The 26349-nt window shown below is 38.0% G+C and overlaps 1 protein-coding gene across 1 annotated transcript; it reads right to left on the reverse strand.

The window, feature by feature from the left end:
• Positions 1-5368: 5368 nt before the first annotated feature.
• Positions 5369-25706, reverse strand: LOC306819696 (high affinity choline transporter 1-like). The gene is made up of 9 exons (XM_079337150.1): positions 25384-25706; positions 19775-19984; positions 19448-19561; positions 18429-18584; positions 14192-14340; positions 13707-13850; positions 13287-13440; positions 12839-13056; positions 5369-11889 (listed from the first exon to the last, which is right to left on the reverse strand). The coding sequence occupies exons 2-9, from the start codon at positions 19956-19958 to the stop codon at positions 11350-11352; spliced, it is 1659 nt and encodes a 552-aa protein (XP_079193276.1). The 5' UTR covers positions 19959-19984; positions 25384-25706; the 3' UTR covers positions 5369-11349.
• Positions 25707-26349: the final 643 nt, after the last annotated feature.

Genomic DNA, 26349 nt, shown 5'->3' on the forward strand with positions numbered 1-26349 from the left:
GGAAAAACTCAGAACTTTTCACAGCATACTCAGAAAGCACAAGGTAATTTAAGGAATACATGACAAGTTTCAACGAAACTATGCAAAAACAAGTGGCACGACCTATCACATGATAACTGGCAGTGTGAGTGAATGCCATAATATTATAATATAATTAAGAGTAATTGGAAGAGCTGGTTTGGATTGCAATGTGTTTCTCCTCTTCCAGAAATGTTGGCCCTGACTTTAAGACTTGGATGTCGGTTCTCAAATGACCAGAGTTGGTGATATTTCAGACCAGCTGCAAAAGACCAGCCAAAATAAATTAAAGGAACGTATAACAAGATGAAAGTTCTAGAGAAAAGCCTGGAAGAAAAAAAATAAAATAAAGATAAAGGAGTAGATGGGGGGCTTTACATTTTCTGATCGCTGTCTGGTCCCTCAAGATGATGACTTTTGACCTTTGTTAACAGAGAAACAAAAATAGCACGGTAATAAATTTGCTCCAAATAGGCATAAGCAACATGAAGAGGACTTATGACAGTTAGGCGCTCATGATGAAGTCTGTTTTTCTAATCATGTGGGTAATGCTTATCTAATGTATGTGTATGCCCAGTTTGTTTAGTCAGCTAAACAACATTTCGAGTCATACAAAAGTTAAATGGGCATATGGCATTTGTAAGGATTTAACGTTCTGCATCTCACAGTAGACTACCAAAGCATTACTGTTTTCAAATGTACCCTTTTGAATATTATATATTGGATTTAAGGTTTAATGCAGAAATGTAACGCTACCCGATCTTCAACAAAAATTGAAGTAAGCATGCAGTTTGTTTTTAAATTGTTTGCTCTCACATACCAGTGACCTTCGGGACTGCTATTAAATCAAGAGCATCTGTAGCCTGCAACAAGATCTCCTCTTACCCCATTAGAGAAGTTTGTTTATTGGACCCACCTGTTCAAAACAGAGACCAGTCCATGGTGCTTTTCTTCTCTAAACCTGAAGTTTTCATTTCAGTTTTTGATATGAAATGGTTTTAATTTTGAAATTATTTTATGCAATATGAGAAAGTAACTTTGTTGCCAAGGAGATTCTTTAAACCTCTCTTGCATTATGTCAGAGTTACATTTTTAGAAATGAAAGCTTATCAACACCCACTAAATAAATCATCACACCAATGAAACATATGTTGATATGTTAACATAAGATAAGATAGTAAGGCGAGATAATACATGATGAATTGTAAAGAAAATGCCATTGGTTGCTGCAACATTAAAGTACAAAAACAAATAGCACAAAGAAGCATTTAATATTAGTAAAAATACATAAAACCTAACGTGCAATAGAAACTATAATGTAGCTAAGGGGGAAATTTATAGAAATGCCCCCAAAAAACAGAGAAAGCTAAGAGTGTGGCATTATTGAAGCCACAAAACCAGATACTGTCCAGAAAGGAACCACACACTACTAAACAAGGATAACAAGGAAAAGAGATATTACACCCAACAATAATAGTGGTGTTTGGGAGTATTGCACGTGATAGTCAAACATTCAAAACTATTTTTTTCCAAGTTGTAAAAAGTAAGTAAGAAATATGAAATTGAATAGATGTGAAAGTAATCATTGCACATGATAATAGTGTTGAAATGGTATACTCTACATTAAAGTTGTTGAGGTTATTATATTTTTCACTTCAGATTAGAAATGATCCTAAGCATAATTTAACATGTTCATGTTACATGTACATGTTAACAGTCCTAAAAGCTTCATACATTTTTGATGATTCAAGCTCAGAATATGAGGGAGTAATACAAATCTTCCAGTCCTTAACAAAGTCATGAAGGCAATGCATGTTGAAACCACTCAACATAGTTGACCCAAGCTCAAATGTCTTCTCAGCGGCAAAGTGTTGGACCACAAGCTTGGTCGTATGCAAGCACTTTGCACTTATGCAATTTGTATTTATAGTTAAGTTAGGTGTTGATGACTGGTCTTTGCATTGATAAGATTTTTCCATGACTGGGTTTAAATGCATTTCATGGCAACTCAAATATTAACTATTGCTGTTTAACATTACATTTAGTCCATACCTCAATTCAAATTGTGGTCTCCTGCTGCCCTGCAGTTCAAATTGTGGTAATTTACTTCTGTTTGACAGTAGGCCTACACCACAGACACCATCCACTTCTTAATTAAATTCATTTAGCATTGGGCATTGGACTGAACAGCAGGTATATCATTTAGTAACCTTAGACAAGTGTGGTTGTGGTGCCTAAAGAAGTGAGTGTTCTGAGTTTAAGCGTGCCGTCAAGCAGAGGAAAAACGACATCTGTTATTGACAATGTTATGTAAGAAGACAAAGGCTCCTCTCGCATTTAGGGTTAGTGCAAACTACCAAATAGAGATAGAGTAGACAGTGTCATCCCTTCAATATCCTGGAGGAAAAAATTATGCTACTGAATACTGTAATGAATTTATGGTGTGAATCAGAGAGAAAGTCCTACGGAGACTGAAAAAACAGTGGGCATACAGCACAGATACCTGCATTACTGTAAAACATAACATTTACTAATTATTGTTATATTAATATTATATATTAATATTATTTCTAGTTATAAAAAAAGTAATCTAAAAGCAGATTTTGACATAGATTTTAATTCTTTAGTGTGGCATCTTGATATGAAACTTAAAAGACAAGCAACAAAAAAGCATAATACAAAAATACACGAAAGTTGTAGAACTCAACCAAATGTAGAATTTAAATTAAACAACTATGATATGAACAGATCATAGTATCTGATCTTACCTGACTCACCTGTGTATCATCTAGATCTGCTTCAACACATAGTCTATAACATTTAAGCTGAACCTACAATTCCAACCAACAAAATCACGTAAATCTCTAAAAACACCACAGTAACAAAAATCTTAAGCCACAACTAAGCTAAGGCTTTAACAACTCACACTGCCAGAGTCTCTGTGTTTGTTTTTATTAGAAAAACTTGTATGAGGTATTTTCCTGTTAAGCCTTGAAACAATAAGCTTAAAGATACTTTCAAGCTCAAGCATGAAATGATAAAAGGTCAATCCTGTCATTTTCTCCCCATGCATTAGCATAGACCTATTTGAAAAAAGCCTATACTAGATCTATTGCTTTGTCTTAACCTTGTGCAGTTTATAGTTTGTAAAGTTCTATTTAGCTGCACACTGATTCTCCCACTATTCCCTCCACACAACAAATAATAAAAAAAACAAATGCCATTTCAAACATATGTAAATTAGGTTAATTTTTTTTTTTTTTCACAATATACTGATTGCAGATTGAGCAGCTGGTAAATGAAAATATCAAATAGCCTATAAGTACACTTTTTTACTTCCACAGTAACATGTCCACACAAACATTCAGATATTGTCAGCCAAGGACTGAGTTACAGGTACCAATTTCTCAACTCAACTTTATTTATAAAGCACTTTAAACAGCTGTGGCTGGGACAAAATGAAGAGCACAAACATAAAACATAAGTAAAACAATAACAGGGTTAAAACAATAAAAACAATAAAACAAGAACAGAGTCTCATGCTGGGTTGAAAGCCAAAGAATAAAAATGGGTTTTAAGATGAGTTTTAAAAATGGACAGTGAGGGGGCGTGTCTTATGTGCAGTGGGAGATCGTTCCAGAGTTTGGGACCGGCAGTAGAGAAAGCTCTATCCCCTCTGAGCTTCCGCTTAAACCTCGGTACCTCCAGGAGCAGCTGTTCAGGTGACCTTGTGTGTGTGTGCGATAAGCAATACTATTTTCAAGATATACATGATTAACAACAGATAGGAAACCTCTTGGTATTCATCCCAGCATATAGTATAGGGGACTTAAAGGTAAGTCCACTTATGAGATTGCTGTAAGCTTACTTTTAATTTCATCCCAAGATGTTTGCAGTCTTGGCTAGTCAAAGAAAATGTGTATTTTTGTTAACTAGCAGCCCATATCCAACACAAAGGTGATGAGCCTCCAACAAATCCTGACATAACTCTGAAATATTGGGGGTTCTGAAATATCAAACCATAAGCTTCAGACTTCCTCCATAAAGCACTATTTGAGGTGACTGCTTCTTTCTTCCCACTCATTATCTTCTATTTTCACATTAGCTTCCAACTCCCATTTTTCTTGGTTTCTTTGTAAAATGTATCTTGGATGTCTGAGCTTCTAATCCTATCTCTTAAGATTAAGCCCAGCCAACATTTCAGAGGAAACTCATCTGGGCTGACCCAGGGCATCACCAAGTGAGGGTTTGAAGGCAGATTGAGTGGTAAATGGATGCTGCCTTTCAGTCTCAGGATACAGGGAATATTTCAAGCATGTGATAAAGAATATGAGTGTACAACCTCAGGAATTTGCCAACTTCGGACATTTAGCAAAAGAGCTAAAAGCTGTTGAACATTCAAGTGCAATCCTTTTTTTTGGTACATCACTGTCGGTCCGGGAATACGGAGGACTATACAAACAGCTCAACGCCTTAAACACTTGTTCAGAAGATCCAAAATACTTAAACAGGCCAGGCCAAGGAGAAAAATCAAAGACTCAAATTACTCTGGGGCTTAACACTTGGCAAGAGGTACAAAGACTGACTGGCACTGACTCAGGAAAGCACAAGGACTTAATACTTGATCATTGTGAGGCTAAGGAACTGTGAACAATCAGTGAGATTGAGAACAAGTAGGGAAGGTGACATCATCAAACAAAAATGAAAGATAAGTAAGATTTTCTTGGGAGCAATCATAATTTTGTGTCTGTCATGGCAGTTTATCATGGTGGATTAGATTTAACATTGAAGAGTGGTTCTGGGTGGGCATCATTGGTAGACACCTGGGCCTCCCTTGGTCAGCTGGATAGCTGCCGGTTGCCATGAGTGGTCCTTCAATTCACTGGCGTGGGTGGGCCTCTCTGCGGCTTGGAGACATGTTCTGATTGAATTATCAGTGATTGTAAGCCAGTAGAGGTGCGTTGTAAAAATTGTGCAAAATTGATTTGCTCTGAAAAAGAGATCAAGAAAATCTGTTATCTGTAGCAGTTGTAAACCCATAAAAACTTTGACCAATGTTTGCACTCAGTATGAGTTTTATGAACCAACCATACTGTCTCTCCCTGTCTTGCACTTCCTGTGCCTCCCTGTCTCTCTGCTCGTTCTCTACCCCTCTCTATTCGTCTGAAGTTATGTGAGCCTTAAATGGCTACTAATCCATAGCAGCTAGTATTTAGAGTTCAACAGTACCCCTCCATGAAGTTTAATGTCAATAGTTTTTGTATTCAACACTATACCATTTAACAATTTAAAAGTTGATCTTTGAAGAACTTGAGGCACAATCCACTAAAACAGGGACAGCACAAATCAGTCATTGGTTTCAGCCTTTATTCTGACAGAACATCACCCCATGGGGATTTACATTAATCGATTACAAAGTAGGACCTTGCCAAGTGGCAAGAGAGAACAGCCTTCACAAAGGTTTGTTATACAAACAAAACAGTAAATCAAAATCAACATGCATAATAGTATAAAACCAAAATACATACATGGCGAAAATGCAACAAAGAACTCATCACCTATTTATATTATAAAACGTACAACTTTTCAGAGAATGACCCAACATGGAAAAATGAACCCTTCTCCTTTAACATGATGTAATGAACAGATAACACATACTGTACATGCTCTATTATCAAGGCATCCTTTCCCATCCTGTGTGTTGTGGACAGCTGGCTAGTTTTCTTACAACAAGTTGAGTCTGGAGGCATCGTCAGGCCTGACTGTTTCTTTCTACAAGGCTGTCTCTCTTTAACATCTACATGTAACTTGTTTTTTCCCGTGATGTGTGCCATGCACAGGGAAACACTAATTGACAGTTTTGTAATTCTTTAAAGATGAAATATCATTTAATGTTCTGCATAATGAAGGTGAATTAGTTTTGTGTTGCTAACTTCAGATAAAATACACATTTGTGTTTCTCTTGTAAAAAACAGTGTAAATATCGAAAAAAAAATCATGATTAGTCTGTACAGTACAACAGTATAATACAGGTAGAAATCTCAATCACGCATATAAAAAAATGGATGCATTGTGTCCTGAATACATCCTGTTTTCATACACACTAACTTTTTTGTTGAGTCTTTGGAAAGTGACATTCACCCAGTATGCTTTGGATAGAAGTCATAATATAGGTGGTAGTCCTGATACTTAAAGCAAACATTATGGCCCATGAGGTATTTAAACAATGACTAGATTATACACCCATTTTACGATGACTAGCGCATAAGCACTGACAGCAGAGTGAAACCAGTTTCCAGTGATATGTAAGGCAACAGTTTAGTAGAGGAAGGCTATTGGTCTGTCAGAAAATATCAGGGACCATTTTGCACAACTGACTACTTTACAGGCTCAGTATAATGACGCATATGCTAATTAACAAAAGTAATGTTACTGAATAACATCTCACAAGTCATACATTGTAAATCTTTACTGTTAATTCTTAGTCTCATTTGCAAGGATATTCTCTAAAGGAAAGGAAAAAAAGTCAGAGGACTATTAACAGCAACTTTTCAATAAGTAATGTATGTAACTATACAGTACAAAGACAATGAAACACTGAAAGGATCATGTTTAACACTGATGGGCAGAAAAGAAAAGAACATGTCTGATATGCTTTCTCTCCGCATAGTTGTAGAAAAGTGCTACATCATGTTTTTGTCATGTGAGTAAATTGCTGCGTGTCCTTACAATAACTGTGAGATCAATGGAGATAAAGATTTTTGCATTTCTGTCTCTTATTATTGCTGTTCTTTCCAATCAAACTTAAATAAACATTTAAACCAAAACACTGACGTGTTAAAAATCTTGAAATAGTATTTGTGTCACCTCTGTCCACTTGTTTTGGTTGCCATGGAAATTCAAAAGTGCTCCCCACCAGCATTACACTGAAATCCAAGTCTGAGCAGTCTGGCCTTATACCTTTAGAAATGGTGTTACAATTCTGTTTGTTTTCTCCACACAATCAGAGATTTAAACTAAGATTAGTCATTTCAAAAGCAAAAGAGGAACATTTTCAGGATGCTATTAAAACTGAGGTTTTTGAAAGCAAAGCAAAGCATTTTGGGATCATAACACAGCTGCTATTATAGAATAAAATTGCAATAATTTGTTAAACTACGATTAAAAAAAGTTATATTAATAGTAGAGGAACAAATCCCTTAAAGGCTTTAGTTTTCGAGATACCCCTGCCTAAGATATAACAAAGCACAACCATATTTTTTCCTAACTTGAACATGTCTAGTTTATGAAACGGTTCTTGTATGAAAATATTTTACTTGATGTTATTTTTTGGATGTTTTATGCATCTTACCCACAAATGAGAATAGTGAAAATTAGGGCTTAGATCACCCGGGTGTCTTGGAGGCTGTGCAGTTTTTATAAAAAGCTGCACCTATGGGAGGCATCCATCCAGTGGTATTAAACTGGGTTGCTTGTCAGTGTTGTCCAGCAACTTGCCAGTAAGTTAACAACACAGGTTGAACATGTTTTTTTTCTCCTGGTATGTTGGTTAGCCTGCATGGCATTGGCAACAGTTGTTCAAGTCTGCATAAGCATTGGTGCCATTTTTGTACGTACTTGAGTTCCTCTCTATGCCTACAGAGAGAGAAAGAGAAGTGTTGTCTTGATTTGGTTGTTTAAACTTATACTGATATATTCAAATGGTATACAATAGCAAAAAGACCTTAAGCCATATGATTTATTTTTTCAATGAAGTTATATGTAATCATTACTGCTTTTCGCGGGTTGGTGTAATTTTCAGAATAACTATATGTGAACATCCTGTACAAATTTGATGACATTCTGCCGCTGATTTCCAGAGATACATGTGATAAGGCTGGAGCTGTCCCTTTCAGAGAAGCTTTTCACGATGTCATTTGTTGGCAAGATGCATAAAACATCCAAAAGAAGTAATTGTGCAGTAAAATGTTTTTATACAACCGTCCGTTTCATAAACTAGACATGTTCAAGTTGTGAAAAAATATGGTTGTGCTTTGTTCTACCTCGGGTAGGGCTATCTCAACTTTTAGGGGCCCAAGTTCCTAAGTTATGTAGAAAAATCATCTTTTCCATAGTAGAACTGAAAGAAGCAGAGATCACATCACAAAAATTCTAATAACATGTCTTTCAAAATGTGCCCCAGGAACATGTCAAGCCGTGCCTTTGTTCCTTAGGTAGCAGTTTTTGTTCTGTGTTAAAGAGGGCCCTGTCATGTTGCACAGCTGCAAATCTTTCCTAGAGACTTACTCTGAAAAAGAAGCGAGGTGTACTCAGTGCAGCACAGTATCTTGACACATCCCTACTAAAGAAATAAATTATTATTTAGTAAAGAATAAAGTCTGCTTTGTTTGTTCCTGTTTTGATATCAGCTACACAACCCAATGTGTTTATCTTCTCCAACATAAACAATAAATAGTAACAAACACAAACATTTTGATATAAATTGTTAACTATTTCATAATTTTAACTATTTTACTGATGGATTGACTGTTCAATTCCTTGTGCGGGTGTCCTTTGTGCCATAACACATTGCCACAGTGTTGGAGTCTTTAGGAACTGAGTTGTCATTGGTCACGGAATAATTTCAAGGTACTATTTTAATTTTTGTCAAGCTATAATTTTTTTTGTTTGGCCATCTAATGAATAGAACTTATACAACGTCTTATTGTGAACATTTTTCTTAAGTTAATTCCAATCAAATGAAATGGCATCTTGGTTAAATGTGCTTCTGTGTTCTTTGAGTGTCAGCTTACATGTTGAAACACTGCTGCAAGTTTAATAATTATTCTGTTTTGGGCCTTTATGTTGATCACATACATAATGCTGGCTTTTTGCTATTTATTCTACCCAAGGAGCACATTTCAGCATTTATACTGATTAAAGCTAATTTTCATTAATTATGAAGTAAGGTGCCAGAGAGCTCATATCACACTCTACTAATGTAATTCAACCTATAACTGTAATTCTCCTTGTACGATAGGTAGTGTGTCTGTTTCCCGGCCCAGACTCGTCGTTATAAGCGATCCAAACATAAATAAAAAGGCATAAATAAAAATCTAATTAAAAGTAAAAGTATGAATATGATTTTGCAAAAGTAATCAAACAATTGGATGCAGACTTAAACATTCGAACCTTAGCATCTTAATCTCTTTAAGTCAATGACCTGATATCAGATCATCATATTGATTTACTTTGTTTAACAGAAACCGGGCTGTCTCAGTATGAATATGTCAGTTGAATGAATCCACCCCTCCCGGTCAAATTAATACTCATACACCTCGCAACACTGGTTGAGTTGCTGGAGTAGCAGCTATTTTTAATTCTATTCTTGTATTTAATCATCAACCAAAGCTGAATTATACTTCTTTTGAATGCCTTTTAGTCTTTCACATCTAGTCTCTAAAACATTTTAGCCAGTTCTAGTTGTTGTAGTTTACCGTCCTTCTGGCCCATATTCTGAATTTCTATTTGAATTTTTACAGAATTTCTATCAAATGTAGTCCCAAGCAGTGATAAAATATTTGTTGTAGGTGACTTCAATATCTTCAATATAATATATTTTAGACTCAGTAGACTTCACCTAGGGTGTAAACAAACCTACTCAGTTAGGCGACTTTCTCCATGAGAGACTGCTCTAGTTAAATTTGCGAGTGATCTGTCTGATTAGCCTCAGACAGGGAACTTCTGTGCTCATCCTGTTAGATCTTAGTGCTGATGTTGACTTTGCTATTGACCATCAAATCCTATTACAGAAACTAGAATAATTACCGAGCGTTACTTGTACTACTTTATGTTGGTTTAAATCCTATTTCATAGCTCGATCTCAGTATGTTAATGATGAGTCCTCCATGCACACCAAAGTCAGTCATGGAGTGCCTCAAGGATCAGTGCTTGGACTGATTCTCTTTACATATGCTTCCTCTGGGTAGTATTATGAGGAAATGTTCTATAAATGTTCATTGTTATGCAGATGATACTCAGCTATACATATCAATGAAGCTACGTTAACCAAAAGCTTGCCTTAAGGACTTTAAGACTTGGATGACAAGAAACTTTTCGCTGCTTTACTCAGACAAGACTGCTTGGATCTAAAAAACCTCAGAGAGACATTTTTTAATGATATATTTGCCCTTAATGGCATCAGCATGGCATCTAGCGCCACTGTTGGAAATCTAGAAGTTTTATTTGATCAAGATACAGTATTTCCTTTAACTCTTATATAAAACAAATTTCAAGGACAGCTAACTTTCAAGTTCGTAATAACTCTAAAATCAGCCTCTTGCAAAACGGTGAAGAAAAACTAATTCATACATTTGTACTGACTATAACTAAGAAAAGGGACCACATTACTCCTGTCCTGGCTCCCTATAAAATCTAGAATAGAATTTAAAATCCTTCTCACTTACAAAACTCTAAAGCTGCTGTCTTAAAGAGTTAATTGTGCCGTACTACCCATCAAGAACATTTCTCTAAATGTACTATGGGAAGTTGAGCCTTCAGTAATCAGCCCCTCTGGAATCATCTACCAGTCAGGGTCCGGGAGGCAGACACACAATGTACTTTCAAGAATAGACTTAAAACTTTTCTTTTTCGATAAATCTTTTAGTTAGGGCTGGCACATGTATCGACTGGCTCATAGTTGAGCTGCAATAGGCCTCGACTACTGGGTGAATTGGAACCTTGAACTTATGTTTCTCTCTCTCTCTCTCTCTCTCTCTCTCTCTCTCTCTCTCTCTCTCTCTCTCTCTCTCTCTCGATGCATTAATCATATTGTTTTATGCCACTATCTTTAAATCCCAGTTAGTAACCACATATAACCACATCTTTTTCTGGGAGCTCCTGGTTCTCTCTTAGGTTCCTCTGGAATGTTGGAGAGGATATCCTGCCTGAACAACCAATCCCCGCCGCTACCTTCCTATCCCTCTTCCTGCATTTTATCCTATCTCCCCCATCCCATTTCAAAGCCCAGTGCAGTTTGGCATATGGCTGTTCCATCATGAGCCCAGATTTGCTGAAAATTTCTGCCTCTTAAAGGGGATTTTTTTAATGGTGTTTTGCTCTTTCTTATTAATAGATAAAAAGTAAGGTTGTTATGAATTGGCGCTATATAAATGAAGATTGATTGATTGATTGACAATGTACTAGCCATCACCACAATGTCATTGTGATAGAGATTCTGTACATAATGTCCAGTCTTTCCTTTGTTCCCCCTCTGTGAATTCCTGCTAAGCAGACAAACACATCTGCTCCATCCACTCCCTGTCTTCTTCTCTTCTTCTTTTGTGAGCCTCTTCACAAGCTGGTGGTGTCCAAGAGCTGCCTGGCCACAGATGTTTCTTCCTTTTCAGAGATGGTCCTCTTCTGGTCCGCAGCATTGGCTGTTGTTTGCGTGCGTTTGATCTTAAACACATCCCAACTCTCGGGCAGCAGACCCTTGTTGAAAATGACGGAGGCCAGCCAGGAGACAATCAGAATGGAAGCAAGTGACATGACCATAATTGCAGTGCGAAAGGGGAAGAACTGGGTAAGCCTTCCTTCGGCATCCAGTCGGCAGCCGGGGAATTTGATGGCTGGCGGGAGGCCAATGAGGGGCTCGCCACTCATAACCCTCAAAGTGATTCCCATCAAGTAGCCAACAGAGGCTCCATAGCCGTTGGACACCTTGAAGAAGAGGATGCAGACCAGCTGTGGGAACATAATGGTATAGGACATGTCCACACCCACAAGCCAGAAGACCAGCACGCTGCTGTCCAGAAAAGTGAGAGCAGTGCCTGCTAGACCCACGACGATCACTGAGATACGGATCACCCACTGCATTTCAAAGTCTGATGCCTGAATGAGAGGAGCGTAGGACAAAAAAAAAAGCCAAGGGTGTTAAATTTCACTTCAAACCTTCTTTAACAATGTTAAAATCTAAGGGTTATCTTGAGGCTGAGAGATCTGCTTACAAAATCAGTTTCAAGTTACAGCTTTTTACAGCTCTATATGAGCTGGCTAATTATATGGAACATTCCTCAGGGATGAAAAAATACTGTAGATCATTGTTATATGAGAACAAACATCATAAACATCTCTCAATCTGTAACAGAGGACATATTGTAGAGTATGTGCGGTATCATCAAGTCAATAGCTACTCTGTTGCTGCCTCCAGTTTTTGTTGTGAGAGTATAGTATAGTGATACAGTCACTGGGTTGTAAATGTCCTTTGGCTACCCACATATAGCACAAGGCTTATTTCTAGCTGATTAATACACAAATGGAGGCAAATCAAAAAGGGCATATTTAATGAGGAAATTGTTAAGATTTTCTCTGAACAATAACAGCTATTAGAAAATGTAGTGGGATTTAAAAAATGGAACTATTGGATAGCTTGTCCTGCTAATGATCAACGAGCCAAGTGATGCATGGTAGCTGAAACCATCTTGCAGTCTTTGGCTCTGATGTTAAACATTAAAAAAAAGAAATGTAAACTTCCTTAAGATTGCATGAAGATTGAGTTCATTAATTAATACTAATAAAAACTGACTTCCAAAAAGCAACACTAACCCTGTTCTAGATAGAGATAGACTTTTAAACATGTTTTTGTAACAGTGATTATATGAGACTTATAAATAACAAAATTTAATTTACCATTAAACTGTATTTTCCAAAAACCTTAAAATGTTGAACCTCACAACTACTATTGGCTGTTACTGTTATGTGCAGATTAACTGTAGTAGCAAAAAAAGTTGTTTAAGTGATATTTTCTCAAAGAGACTTGACATCTCACTCAGATACTAACCTGCTTTCTTAAGATGTTCTTGTAGATATTTGAGGAAAACATTGAGGCTGAGGACAGAAGAGCTGAGTCCATGGAGGACATGACAGCCGCAGCCACAGCTCCAATCCCAACAATAGAGATGTAGGGGGGTGTGAGGTACTGCAGGGCGATTGGGAGAATGGAGCCAGCCTGGTCACGCTCATATGGGGTCGGCAATCCGTAGCTGGTTGAGTTCCAGTCTGGGAGGAAGGACGGAAGGAAGAATATTTGGATGAAAACCAAAGGAATGTTTGAAAGACCGAGGGGAGAAATAATTGAATCCAGCAAGACCCTAAATCTGATAAAGAGGGCCTAATTAAGTGAAACGATGAGAAAAAATTAAATGCAGTTTAAAATGCAGGAGCATACTCAGACTCTAATCTGGGAAAGCGGAGTTACAATTTTCCAGTACTGTAAGTTAAATGTGTACCTGTTGATGCAGCCACAGCCCCGATTAGCACAGAGGGGATACCAAGCACCAGGCAGAAGGCAGATGAGGCAAAGCAGGTCACTTGAGCCTGGGAGTAAGATGAGGCTGACAAGATTCTTTGGTAGAATGCCTGGTAGGCCAAACCACCCAGAGCCTGGCAGAAACACACAGTTGAGACATGATGACAGATGACTGTACAGCTATACAGGACTGGAAGGAGCAATCCTCGTATGACCCTGATGTTGTTGTGCTTAACTGTTTGTTCATCTAATGAAATCAGGCCATTTAATTTCACTGCTGGCTCCATTTAATTTAATTACTGTAATGGTTGGAGCTCTGTAAACACTAGATAAGCTGTGTATGAAACAACGTGTTGTGCAGTCTGTGTGTGTATATAATGACCTCTCCCACTCCACTCACCAGCAGCATGAAGTCATCAAACCATTTGCCGGCATCATCGAGCTCCACCGTGCCGACCCACGGAGCCTGGAAGGTCTGGTTGTAAGCAGTTAGTGAGATATCCAGAGAGTGAGGGTTGGTCATCAGGAAAGGTACACACACCCACTGTATACACAAACACAGGAACACAGTTAATGTGATTATGGACCCTGTTTTGGAAATTTTCAATTTGTCCGTCCCTAGACACATCTTTCTAAAACTTGTTGGGTGGTTCACGTTTATAATGGATTTTCTGCAAATGTTCTTTTAGATTTAGATTTAGCTATATCAAATACCCTTAACAATGAGTAGAGGTCAACACTTTCATCATGGCGACCCCTCATTGGACTTTATAATGCCTCTTCAGAAAACAATGGGTGATGACACAGAGAGTATATCTATGTTTTATAGTCTACACTCTGAAGATTACCTGTCAGCTTGTTCAACAGTGTATAGATATTACGCACCAAACTGACAAAGATGAGGATGAGCTGGATGACATCTGTGTAAGCCACAGAGTAGAGCCCCCCAAGCAGTGTGTAGATTATGGCCACAACTGAGGAGGTGATGATGGAGTAGACATAGGACAGGTCCAGAATCACACTCATAGTTCCACCTGGAACAACACAGCACAGCAATAAGCCTCAGACCACTAGCAGAGATTAATATTACAGCAACTCATCCAATTTACAGCAGTTGGTTGCTACAGTTACATGCAACTGCTTGTGTGATAGTTAAATAGTTTTATTAGTTTTACCTTTTATAATCTTTTCTCTTTCACACAGACACACACATGTACATGCATTCACACTTATGTAGTAATACCATAGACTTGTTAAGAAACTAGGCAATGCTATGGTCTTGGCATACTTTTCATATCTAAAAACAGTATTTAAAATGAACATGTAAACAAATAATTCTTTAACAACCAAGATTCCAAACGTAACATTTCTAAACATACAAGTCAAGAATAAAGTTATACTGAAGTATGGGTTGCTTTGGTTTAAACCTCCAGAAAGCATCCATGAGCTAAAATAATGCAACAAGCAAACACAAAATCTGATAATAAGATCATAACAAAGAACTTTAAAGAAACACAAACAAAAGCAGCCTATTGATTGTGACTCCAAATAAATCTCTCACCATCGTGAGTGAATTTCACCATTTTAACAATAATAGTTCTTCATTACGTTACTTTCATTTTGAAAATAAATAAAACATTAAAGAGAAGTCTCTTCAAAAAGTATAATGTGTTTTCAATATATTTGTGATTACATGTAGATTTTAAATAAATGAAAAAAAAAAAAAGACATCTTGTTACTCAAACAAGGCAAGCAAAACGTCACTACCTTCACCGTCTCTTCTGCCACATTGCCAGGGTCCCCCCAGCCGCAGCCTGCAGCCACACCACAACAATGCCCTTAAACAGAGAAGTGTCAGATCGGCACCATCGATCGCCACTCACCACCCTGCTGACCTTTCACCCTCCTACTGACCTCCCCAACCTCAATCCATCCCATTTCAACTTTCTGTCTCCCCACTTTGCAGCATCTACAGTACACTTGGCTGTTACATTTTGTGCTTTCACCTCAATGTGTTTCACATTTTTGAAATCTGATCTATTACCTTGTAAGCGTTCAGCTGGTGTATCTTCTTGGTTATTATATAATCACAAGTTTGTTTGTTTTTGTATCTGAACTCTGAAGACAAAAAAACCCAACACTTAAGTAATAGATACTACAATTATAAAACCACTTGTTCACACTTGAAACAGAAATACATCTTAAAATACATTTAGTAGTGCAGTAATGTATTTAGATTTGTTCAGTGACAAATACGTATGACAACATTGAATGACGAGTTAAGCAAACTCTGACCCCAAATGGTCAGACGAGATGCATTCTGAAGCCATGTGTGAACTGAAATCCATCTCAGCGTGATAGCTGGATATGCTTTAAAATCACAAAAGTTCTGTGTTGTTTGTCCAGGGACTTATGGTTGGGACATGATGCAACCTTATCACTGGAGACAAAATGATTCCTTGTTTGGGCTGTTTTCCAAATGTAGCACTGGATGTCATATGTGTTCTATGCAGAGCTGTGCTGTTCCCCTCCAAGCTAAATGTAGGAAAGGGGAAAGTGGAATGAAATTCAAGGGCCTCTGGACGTAATGGGCACAGCACCAGGGATGGACAGAGGGAAGGGGCTGCCCAAATACCCCATGTTGTTTTTATCCATGTCCCATTTTTAAAACTGGCGCGTGAGCGTGCATGCACACACACACACACACACACACACACACACACACACACACACACACACACACACACACACACACACACACACACACACACACACACACACACACACACACACACACATAACCTTTCTGTCCTATCCATGATTCTTTCCCAGAAGAAATTTGACCTTGACTGTGTACCCTTGATATGACACAGCTTACTCAGATCACATTCAAAGTATTTTTAAATAAGTTCAAACATTTCTGGCACTGAACCACCACACACACACGCTCGCACATGAACACCCACACACTCGTTCAAGCTGACCATGAAGCTCAGTTTATACTCAACACACAGATAAACAGTCTCCCAGCAACAACGCCCCTGTGGTGGGTCAAATGCTCAGTGCACTCTCTGGAGTGTCAAGTGTTTATATGTGCGTGTATGTGCGTGATGCTAAGCCCACATCAATGTATTCATAGCTGTACCAGTTTTCTGAGTGAGGGGTCTCCCGACTCTATATTAGTTTTATAGTTTTGGACAGGAACATTCCTGCATCTCTACCAGTCCTTTTGTGGAGAGGTGCACAGCATTTGGTGTTATTTTGGTAAATTGACTGCTATTGACTCGATTCAATGGATTTCATTGGTTTGGTCATGTTTTTGTCCAACATCATCTTACAAATTACAGATAATTAAGTGATTTCTCTCCATGTAATATTTACTCCGTAACTGACTCAGTGCCTTGGCACCAATCATAAAAAACCTTGAATGACGCAACATTCTGATCTGGTTCATCATAGTGATCACCTCTCACAATCAACAGGCTGCTCGATGTTTAACCCACTTTTTCAAATAACACTGGAAAAGAAAACAGCGTTAAAAACACACAAGAAAACAGTATGTTCACACCCAGCCACAACACACTTATGGGCTCTCCCACTCATTCACACTGCAAAGCACATGCTCACTTTCATCCGCTACTGAGGCACATAAACACACACACACACACAGACACACACACATACAATTAAATTATCACTGACAGATAAGAAACATAACAGTAAAAGCAATAGGACCGTATCGTATGTAGTTGCATGTTTAAAAGTATTACTTTATGAGCCATCTTATTATCTGAATAATGACATAAATCCACTCAAATAAGGTAGCACATGTTTTTTAACCAATGCTCATTGTGTGCTCAGGGTCAATTATTTTCTTCTATTTCGTAAAAACACAAGGCACCAAAGACACACAGCATGTAGCTGTTTGTATGAAAAAGCCCAATATGCACTGCTTTACAGAGTGCTGGAAAATATTTTAATTGTTGGCCTTTTTTTTTTTGCACGCAAGCATGATACAGACACACTTGATTTGATGTGTGCTGTTGAGTTGTTTGACTAGCCTCCCTCTTCCTACTTGTTTTTTAAAATATATCTATTAAGCTCTTCCCAACCGAGCAGTGTAGACGTAAGATCAGTTTCAAAAGGTACTAGTTATCTCGGCATGCTGACTATTGTAGCTTACATAAGTGCACATGGTTAAGTCCATTTCATACATTTTCTGCTCTTGTGTTGTTCTTTTGTAAAAGCTATAAAAAAAGTGTGTTTAGTTTTTTAAATATCAAATTACTTTGTGTTGTTTCTGCATAAGTACAAAGAAGCTTAATATTGTCTGTAATCCAAATAACATAATAACTCTGTCATAAAAAAAGTTGATGGGAATGGTGATAGCAGTGTCCATTATAAAGCTTTAGGTTTCATGTCCTATCATAGTTTTTTCCTTTTATTCTTTTCAAGTACATTAATGAAGTCCAAAAAATGCAGAGTTGGTGCCAAAAAACACGCTTCCCCCTGTAGTGAATCCGAGTGGCTCAACAGCATGCAGTTATCGCATTAGGGGTCTGCAGCTGGCGTCCCCCAGGTCAAAGCTGGACTCCCAGTTATAATATCTTGGTCCAAAGATTATTTTGATTGTGACTTTCATTTTTTATTCTCTGTCAATAACTTCCATGTTCAACATCTTCACGTGTTGTTTTTAACAATACCTCTTTGCAGGGATCTTTTTGGCGCAGATCTTTTTTTTTTTTTACACATTTCATCATCTAAATCCATTGTATTGCCTTTTTTATTTGTCTTAAAGCCAACATTCTCCTAAAGGGGCAAACTTACTTTTGGTTTAGTTACCATTGCCATTACCAGTTGCCTTTATGTCCATCTGAACATGAGGTTGAGTGAGACAACTTCCATGCAGTTGTAACGATGTCCCCACATGCTCTGCAGTTGGCTTGTAAATATTGTAATAATTAATTTTCCTGCTTATTGCGACAGCCCTGACTCCATCAACACCCAGCTTTTTTAAACTATGGTGTTTATGCCATATTAAGTCCACAATTGTGGGTGCCTGACTGCATGATTGTGTGCTTACATTAAGTGCCAGACAATTTTATAGTGTGAGGTAACTTACCCAGGCTGACGAGTGTGCGAGCCACCCACAGGACATCAGCCACCAGAGCGGGAAAGATCAGCAAACTGCTCAGAACATTCCCATACTTCTGTTGGAAGGGATCCATCATTGTCACATACTTGTTCTCTCTCATAGGCTTGGCAAAGAAAAAACCACCTGAAGCACAAAGGGACAGGATTACTATAAAGCCATGTTTTCATTTTCGACATAATAAAGCCAGTTTATCGTGGCAATATTTCTGTCATTTTAAAAACCAAAGGCCAGGGTTAAAAAGGGAAGGGGAACAAATGTGTTTGAACAACAAGAAAAATAAATGTTCAGCTCAGATAACACAATAAACACCTTTAGTTGAACTCTTGGGCCCACTTGGCCAACAATGGACTTCAACAGAATGTGGAAGTTTTATTTCCTGGTCAGGGACTCTGGTGTTTCCAGTTCCCATTACTCACACCATGCAAGCCATTGTGACAAAATGCTAAAGGATTATTTCACCTGTTGCAAATGCATACAGAGGAACCACTTAGTTGGTAATTTTAGTGAATTCTGAGTAAGTTACGTGTCTGGGTGACCTCAACCATTTGCACCTGTTGCTTTGAGTTACAATCCTTAACTGATTTCTCATGGTCCTATTTTTAACATGAGCGACACCTTTATAGATGCTTGGAGTCAGATTGGGGTTGGGAATATGGAAGAAAGATTACTGTTTCACAACAAACTTTAACATTATATTGAAGAACTTTGAGAAACACAATTTTACACTAAATACAAAGCCATTATAAGCAAGGTACTCTTTGTAAGCCCAAGTTAAGTTGATGTCTATTTTCTGATTGTGTCCTATATTGTGTAATGGGAGGATATCAAGCACTACCAAGAAATTTCATAAGCACATTTGGATCCAGTTACATGGCTGAGACTGCTGCCTTCAAGCTGACATAATTTCTCAAAAAAGACACACTGGGTCTCGGGTTGGTTGTTTATGGTTCAGGGTTTGACAGTTGATGGTAAGTGATGCTACTTACCTAAGAAAAAAGTCAGGACATATGGTACAGGCATGAGAGCCCAAACTGCACCTAGTGTTGGGTTGTAAGTTGCCTCAGCTATACCGAGGATGAAGCCTCCGCCCACCCATGTAGCTGTAAAGACAAACCCATAAATATTTAAAGGAAACATGATCCAGATGCTTTACTTGCTTGGCATTCCAATGACTTATACACATATACCAAACAATCACAATTTAAAAGACCTTTACCATACACACAGGTCTTTAGTGACAAATTAAATGTTCTGAATATTCAAAGCTGTAAACACGTTCATCAGCTAAATAAAACAGTTTCTGGTGGCTTTACCAGTAAGAGTGAAGATGCCGACGAGCAAGTTGATGTTACGTCCAGCCAGGAGTGTTATCTCCATGCCATCTCCTGAACACTTCTTCTCCACTTTCTTGGAGCGCATGGAAGCCCAGATTCCGGTACCCAAAATGAGTAGGTAGAACCCCACCATCACAATTAGACCTGGCACATTGAGAGCCATCCTGGACCACTTCTGTGTGCTTCTTCCTGTAGAGAGCAAATAAAAACAACATACACCTTTTAATTGCTTACAACTGGAAACAGAAGCTTGCAAGTGGTCTTTACCATTGTTGTTGAATAACTGTAACATAATTCAAAGTACACAAATAATGATATTACAGTACATGTCATATCTATCTTCTAAGATGATCCCTATAAACAAAAATGCATTCTCATCATGAAGATACAAAACCCACATGATAAATAATCATTCATGATAATGAATAGAAAACAGCATTATGTATTCAACTAAATGCACAAGGAGAATGAAAGCATTGGAAAGGGACTCTTTATGTCTTCTTTAAGAAAGACAGTGAATAAAGAAAAGGCTGCAGTGACAAAAAGGAGCGTCGCTTTCTCAAGAGAAAGGGTTGATGTGCGTAGAAGGGCTGGAGCAGAGGAGAATGAAGTCAAGAAGGTAAATGAGCGAGGGATGGGAAGGTGAAGAATTCAAGAGACAAAAGGGGTCTCACCATATTACTTTGCAGAACTGACAAAGATGGCGGACAGATGTTGTCCCCCGTCTTCAGTGGTTGGGCAGCCCGAGGTTCCACCCCAAACATCGGGAAGTGAACACAACTCAGAGCCAAGTTAGTGTGTACACACATTTGTCTATGTGAGTGTGGTTAATGTACAATAGTTGTACATTGGATGGATAGTTAGAAAAAAAGGATTCAAAGATAAGACAAGCCTTTGAGTCCTTTACCACAGGTTTGCATCCATTTTGCATATTAGCATGGCTAATTTTGTCTATACTGTATCAACAGTGCTACAGTCCAGGAAAAGTAAGACGTAAGACAATACTTTTTTTTCATCTGAAATATCACAGTAAGGCAGATTCTTAGTAAACCTTTTTTTATTTATTACATACAGAAACCCATTTGTTTTTGTAAACAAAGCCATCATTATCATGGTGGAAAACAAGATATGGCCCTTGCCCAATGTAGTGAGAAAACATATTTGTTATGCAAAAGACTTGAGGGAAAAAAAGGTAATGGCTCGGATTGTAAAACTCGAGGAAAAAAAAGAATGTACACCCCCTTGGGGAGAAAAGGAAGAGAGAAAAAAAAGTTTTAGTGAAAAAAAAATGGTCTGAAAAATATGGATTGGAGGCTACTGTATGTGTGTGTGTGTGTGTATGTTTATGCCAGGCATAGAAGGAATGAGTGAAGGGCTGAGGGAAGTGGCACTGTGCCAAAATCAACAAAAGCCTGAAAAGCTCAGTTATGTGGCTCATGTTTTGTTCTGTGTTCTGTATGTTTGTGCAAACTGTTGCAGGCCATATATCAGTCATTGTACAGTTAAAACTGTATCAACTTAAATGACAGTGCTGATAGTTTTCAGTGCAAGACATCTAGGTTTCAAAGAGAATGAAGATTTGGACATTTGTTGTCCACAAAGAAGTAGAAACATAGTCCTCTTTTTTTGAAAAACTTCACACTGCTCCACAACATTTTTTCTCAACAAAAGAATAGTGGTTCATGAAAGCTAATAGGCATACATTGAAAATATTACATAAACTATAGTGTATTTGTATAAAAAAGTATATGTGGAAACCCCTACAGCAGTTGGACACGTGACTGTTTGTTGAACTAGAAAAACAACAGCTAGACAAAAACAAATGCGTTGTTCCCCCCAAGCTTGATCAAATAACTGTATGCACAAATGAATAACAAGCAGCAAAACATACACTGTGTGGTAAACAACTGGCAGGACAGTTTTTTTTTTCTGGAAACAAGCCACTTTTTAAATCACCAGTAGCGTCTGTACCTCACAAACAACAATTATCATCTGCAGCTATTCCATGGAGGGACTAGTAAAAAATATATTGGGTTTCATGTAACTAAACTATAAAAAGACTTGCAGAGTTCCTTGTGGGCTGCTGATATAATATATTTAACAAACAAGGTAACATTGTAAAGCAAATAGAAGAAAACTTCCAATATGCCTTAACATGGCTGCTAGAAAGGTAGCTTAAGCCGATCCTACCTTTGTGGTAAACCCGAAAAACCAGAAAAGTCTGGAGGACACAGTTCCAAGTGCCCTAAAAGCATAGCTCAAGGGTGAAGCTTAAACTTAGTGGTCTGTTACCATTGTTTTGTTACTAAAGACACCATTTGAGATTTTACAATAGACTAATAATTGTTTAAAGTTGAAATAAATGTGTGAGTCTTAATACATCTTCTTTACTTGGATCTACGTTTGCCTATATTTGCTTGGCTCTTTTCAGCCAAGCAGAATGTTCACAGTCAAACTATTTTAGTGCCACCCTCCCTCCTTTTGGTAATGTATGAAGATATTTCACAGAGCGGAAAGAAGCCTAAGATCTCTAGGGATATCGTGCCTATTGACCTAGTTTGGAGAAGAAAAAAAGTTCATCTGTAGCCCCCCTCTCTATACACTCACAAATTTGTGCTTCTTCTTTTAATGTAGTTAGTATGAGGTGTCCAAAATCCTCTGCTTTTCTCAGTGAGACTTCATATTCTAATTACCAACCTGGTTCAAATCAAGCACAGGGAAAAAAAAAACATGATTTAAAATATTGAGACAGATTCCGCCACACTTTGTTTATTCACCCATAACCTTGTGGCTATATATTATTAAAAGTTGTTTAAGGTCTGGTTTCAATGAACTCCAAGGATTGATCTAAACCAGATCAAGAAATTCTCTGAATCGTAATGGTAAACTCATGTGTGCTCAAGGCTACACAACTTTCACTGAAGTAGTTAGAGGAAGAAGAGTCAATAAAAGACCGTTTTTAAATCTGGTTTTGAGGAAACTGCTGCCAATTACATCCAGTACACTTCATAGCCAGAACTGTAAATCATCTTGAGACGTCAGAAACTGAAGAAAAAGGTAAACACTTTTAGGTATAACACCAAAAAGCCCAAACAAAAGCTGGTAGGACTATGAAAAAGACCCAGTTTGGTTACAAACATGCATAATAACATAAAGAGTCAATAATTGTATTGCCAAACATATAATTACAAGAGATATTACTCCCTGGTAACAGCTACATGCACACAGGCAAACAATAGCAAGAGTCAGTGGGAGTTGGAATTTTTTTGTCTCATGCCGCCAACATTATCACTTAATCACATTATACTTTTAAAGGTCAGAAATAATTCTGAAAATGTCCTCTCCCCAGTCAGCTTCCTCTGCACCTGGTAACTTTCCATTGCTGCTCACGTGTTAATACAAAGAAGGCACATCAGCAACATGCAACATTCTTAAGCCTGTGGCTGTCTTTCCAGAATTTACCAACATATTTAATTACACCGACACTTGACAGACAACATGAAGAACATTTCTATAATACTGTAGATTTCTTGAGACAATAAAGTCTATTTTATGGTAAAGGCACATTCATCTTACATGAGGTTTAAAAATGAATCACCAATGAGGTTTGGTTTCCTTTTGCGGCAGAGAAACATAATCCACATTAAAAAAAACAAAAAACCATTCACAAATTCTGTCACTTGAAACCCGTAAATGTTATCAAAATGAAAGCAGAACTAAAAATGGAAAGCATGTGAGCATCGCTTTGTGAGAAACTCTTCCACAGAATGTTTGAACAAATGTAATATTTGAGAAAGTATATTGAACAAATCTAACTGATATTTGATGGCTGTTTGTAGGAGGCTGAATGTAATAGTCTGCTGTGTTCGCCTTAGAGAGATAGGAAGCAACAGACTGATTGCATCTTAGAACAGCTTTTGAAGGGTAGTGTGCTCTGTCGCAACATTTGACTATCCTGTTTCATACAGGTGGATAAGTGTGTCTCAGCACCCCCCCCCCCTCCCCCCCAACACACCCTCAAGCAAACACACACCACTCATCGCTGAGCCTCTCAGTACTTTTCCGTTCTCTCATGACGATTGTATGTTTGCCATTTGCCCTCCCCACCCACAGCTATTTTCTCAATTTGAAGCAAATTACAGAGAGTTATTTGCTGTTAGCAAAGTGCCGGTTCTTTTACACTAGAAGATGATGTAGAACCACAGTGAAATGTCACCTCTGTGTATTTTAGATACAGGTGTAATGCCTTTCACAGAGTGAGGGAGAGGGAGAAAGTGAGAAAACAATACAGGGCTCATGAATTGAAAACTGGCTGCTTTACCTTTCCTTTTCTTTGAATAAAAGCCTTTTTAGTTAATTTAACTTTTGAGCCTCGTAACTCTACAGAGATTTGTTCCCTGGAACAGATCAAGCAATGATAAAGACCATTTCTAAGAAAAGGATTCTTACAAGGTTTTTACAAGTATTTACAACAACATATTTTCAAAAAACATCTTCCATTAGATTTGTAGTCTCTCCCAGCCATGTGTCTACTGCATAAACATTTGTTTATTTCAGAATATGTCACTTGCTCCTTCATATGTTCAGTAGACACTATCATATCTTCTCTGATTTTTTTGGAACAACAGTGTTGAATTAGAGAAAAAGGAACCTTGAAACAACGAAGTGTTGGGAGGTGATTAAAAGATTGAATGTGCAACAAAAAGGATTTATCATAAGGACATGTTGAGGACTTTCAAGGTGAATCACTTTGAGAGCAGATGAAAGTTAATCTCTGCTCACTTTGTTCACTACAGGAGCTGTGAAGAGGTGAGTCAGCCCACACGGATGATAGAGTCATAGATTTAATTTGCATTATTGCAAGAAAGCAGGAAATGCAAAGTGAAAATGATCAAGTCAGTCAAAAATTGTGTAACACGTGGTCATAAATAAACATACTGTAGCCTAAAATACTGAGTGAGCAGAATAATATAAAACTACATGTGTATGCTTAAATCATTAAAGTTAATAAAAAAGACTTTTGACCCATTTAGATAATAATCAAAGCTCATTGCATCCTGTACCCATCATTCTGATGAAACCTCAAATACTTCATAAATAACTGATACATAACATTTTTTAACAACTATTTCCCCCAAGACAATATACAATCATTAAAAACTGAATTACAGATAAGTGCATTAGTCTAGTTTAGACGAAGAGTAATACTTGGTGCATTATTTACAGTGCAGTCTGACCATTGTCTATTACTTTTTTAGTCTATGAACCAAGTCTCCTGGAAAATTACAGCTCATCAAACCGGTTAGAAAAGACAGAGAACAAAGATGGACAGCTGAAGGCACACAGCAAACTACTGGTCCAATTTAGCCACACGACAGTGCTCCTGTGGGCTATTTCTAGGACAGGCATGCACTGTCCCTTAGTATATCCAAGCTTGACCGAGTTTACATGAACTGCAAATACCCACAATTAAAACCATACACGTAAGTCCAAGATGTTAATATAGAATAGGCTACACATCTAATTAGAAATAAACCAAAATGAGGACAGGTGACAAAAGTGAGCATACTTAATGATATAATACATACCTAGCTTTAACAGTAAGAGTCAGTTCTTTTTGATGATGGGTAGAGGGAACAGGGACTACTCTCTCACAGGACAGAGAACAGGCCAGATGATTAAATCAGCCAAGGATGAGATGGACTCTTGTAAGATGCATCCAGTGTTAAGACACTGCCAAGAGATGAAGGGAAAGAACAAAAAAAACAAAAGGTGGTCTCCCTTACACTTTAAATGATTGAGAAAAAAAAATCAACTAAATGCTCCACGAGGAAGAGGCTGAGGAGTCTGGGTTTACTTAGTGCTCATTCAGCAGGTACAAAGAGGAAGGATGGAACACTCTAGAATCAGCCCTCAGCCTTCCTCTGGTATTAAACTTCACAGGGTGGGAGGGGCCTTACATGATGCAAAGCAGAGGGAAACTGCCACTACTTCCACCTGATTGGTGACTGCAAGGAGCTGCGGTCTGCATGTTGGGCGGGACCAAGTCCCTGTTTAGTTATGGTCCACATGTTGAGTCCAGAGAAGCTCTGTTACCCTTTAAGCAGCTTATAATCAGCTCAGTCAACAACTCACACTTTTTTCCTTCCCACTTTTAATCAAGAATCTCTCCTTCATTCACGTCTTGATTCTTAAATGGCAAACTGATTTTTTATGGCCACTTTTTTTCTCAAGTAATTGAAACTCCTCAGAAATGACTCACTGCTCCTTTCTATCTCTCACCTAAGTGCTGTGTTTCACAGCAACTGAACAGCCAGTATCACAGAAGCCACAAGGATCCTCACACACCTTCTTATACATGGAGAAAAATATCTCCCTCTCCAACTGCCCATGCTTTTTTCTCTGGGCCGTTTTACTAGCTCGCTGGTGTGTGTAGTGTGCGTGCACACAAATGCCTCCCTGCCCAGGACTTCCACAAAGCTTTCCTTGTTCTGTCCATATGGTTTAGTGTGTCAAGCATTTGGTAAATAACATGGGAAGAAGCAGAGAGAAAG

This window comes from Symphodus melops (assembly GCF_947650265.1).
Source record: "Symphodus melops genome assembly, chromosome: 2".
Taxonomy (NCBI): Eukaryota; Metazoa; Chordata; class Actinopteri; order Labriformes; family Labridae; genus Symphodus; species Symphodus melops.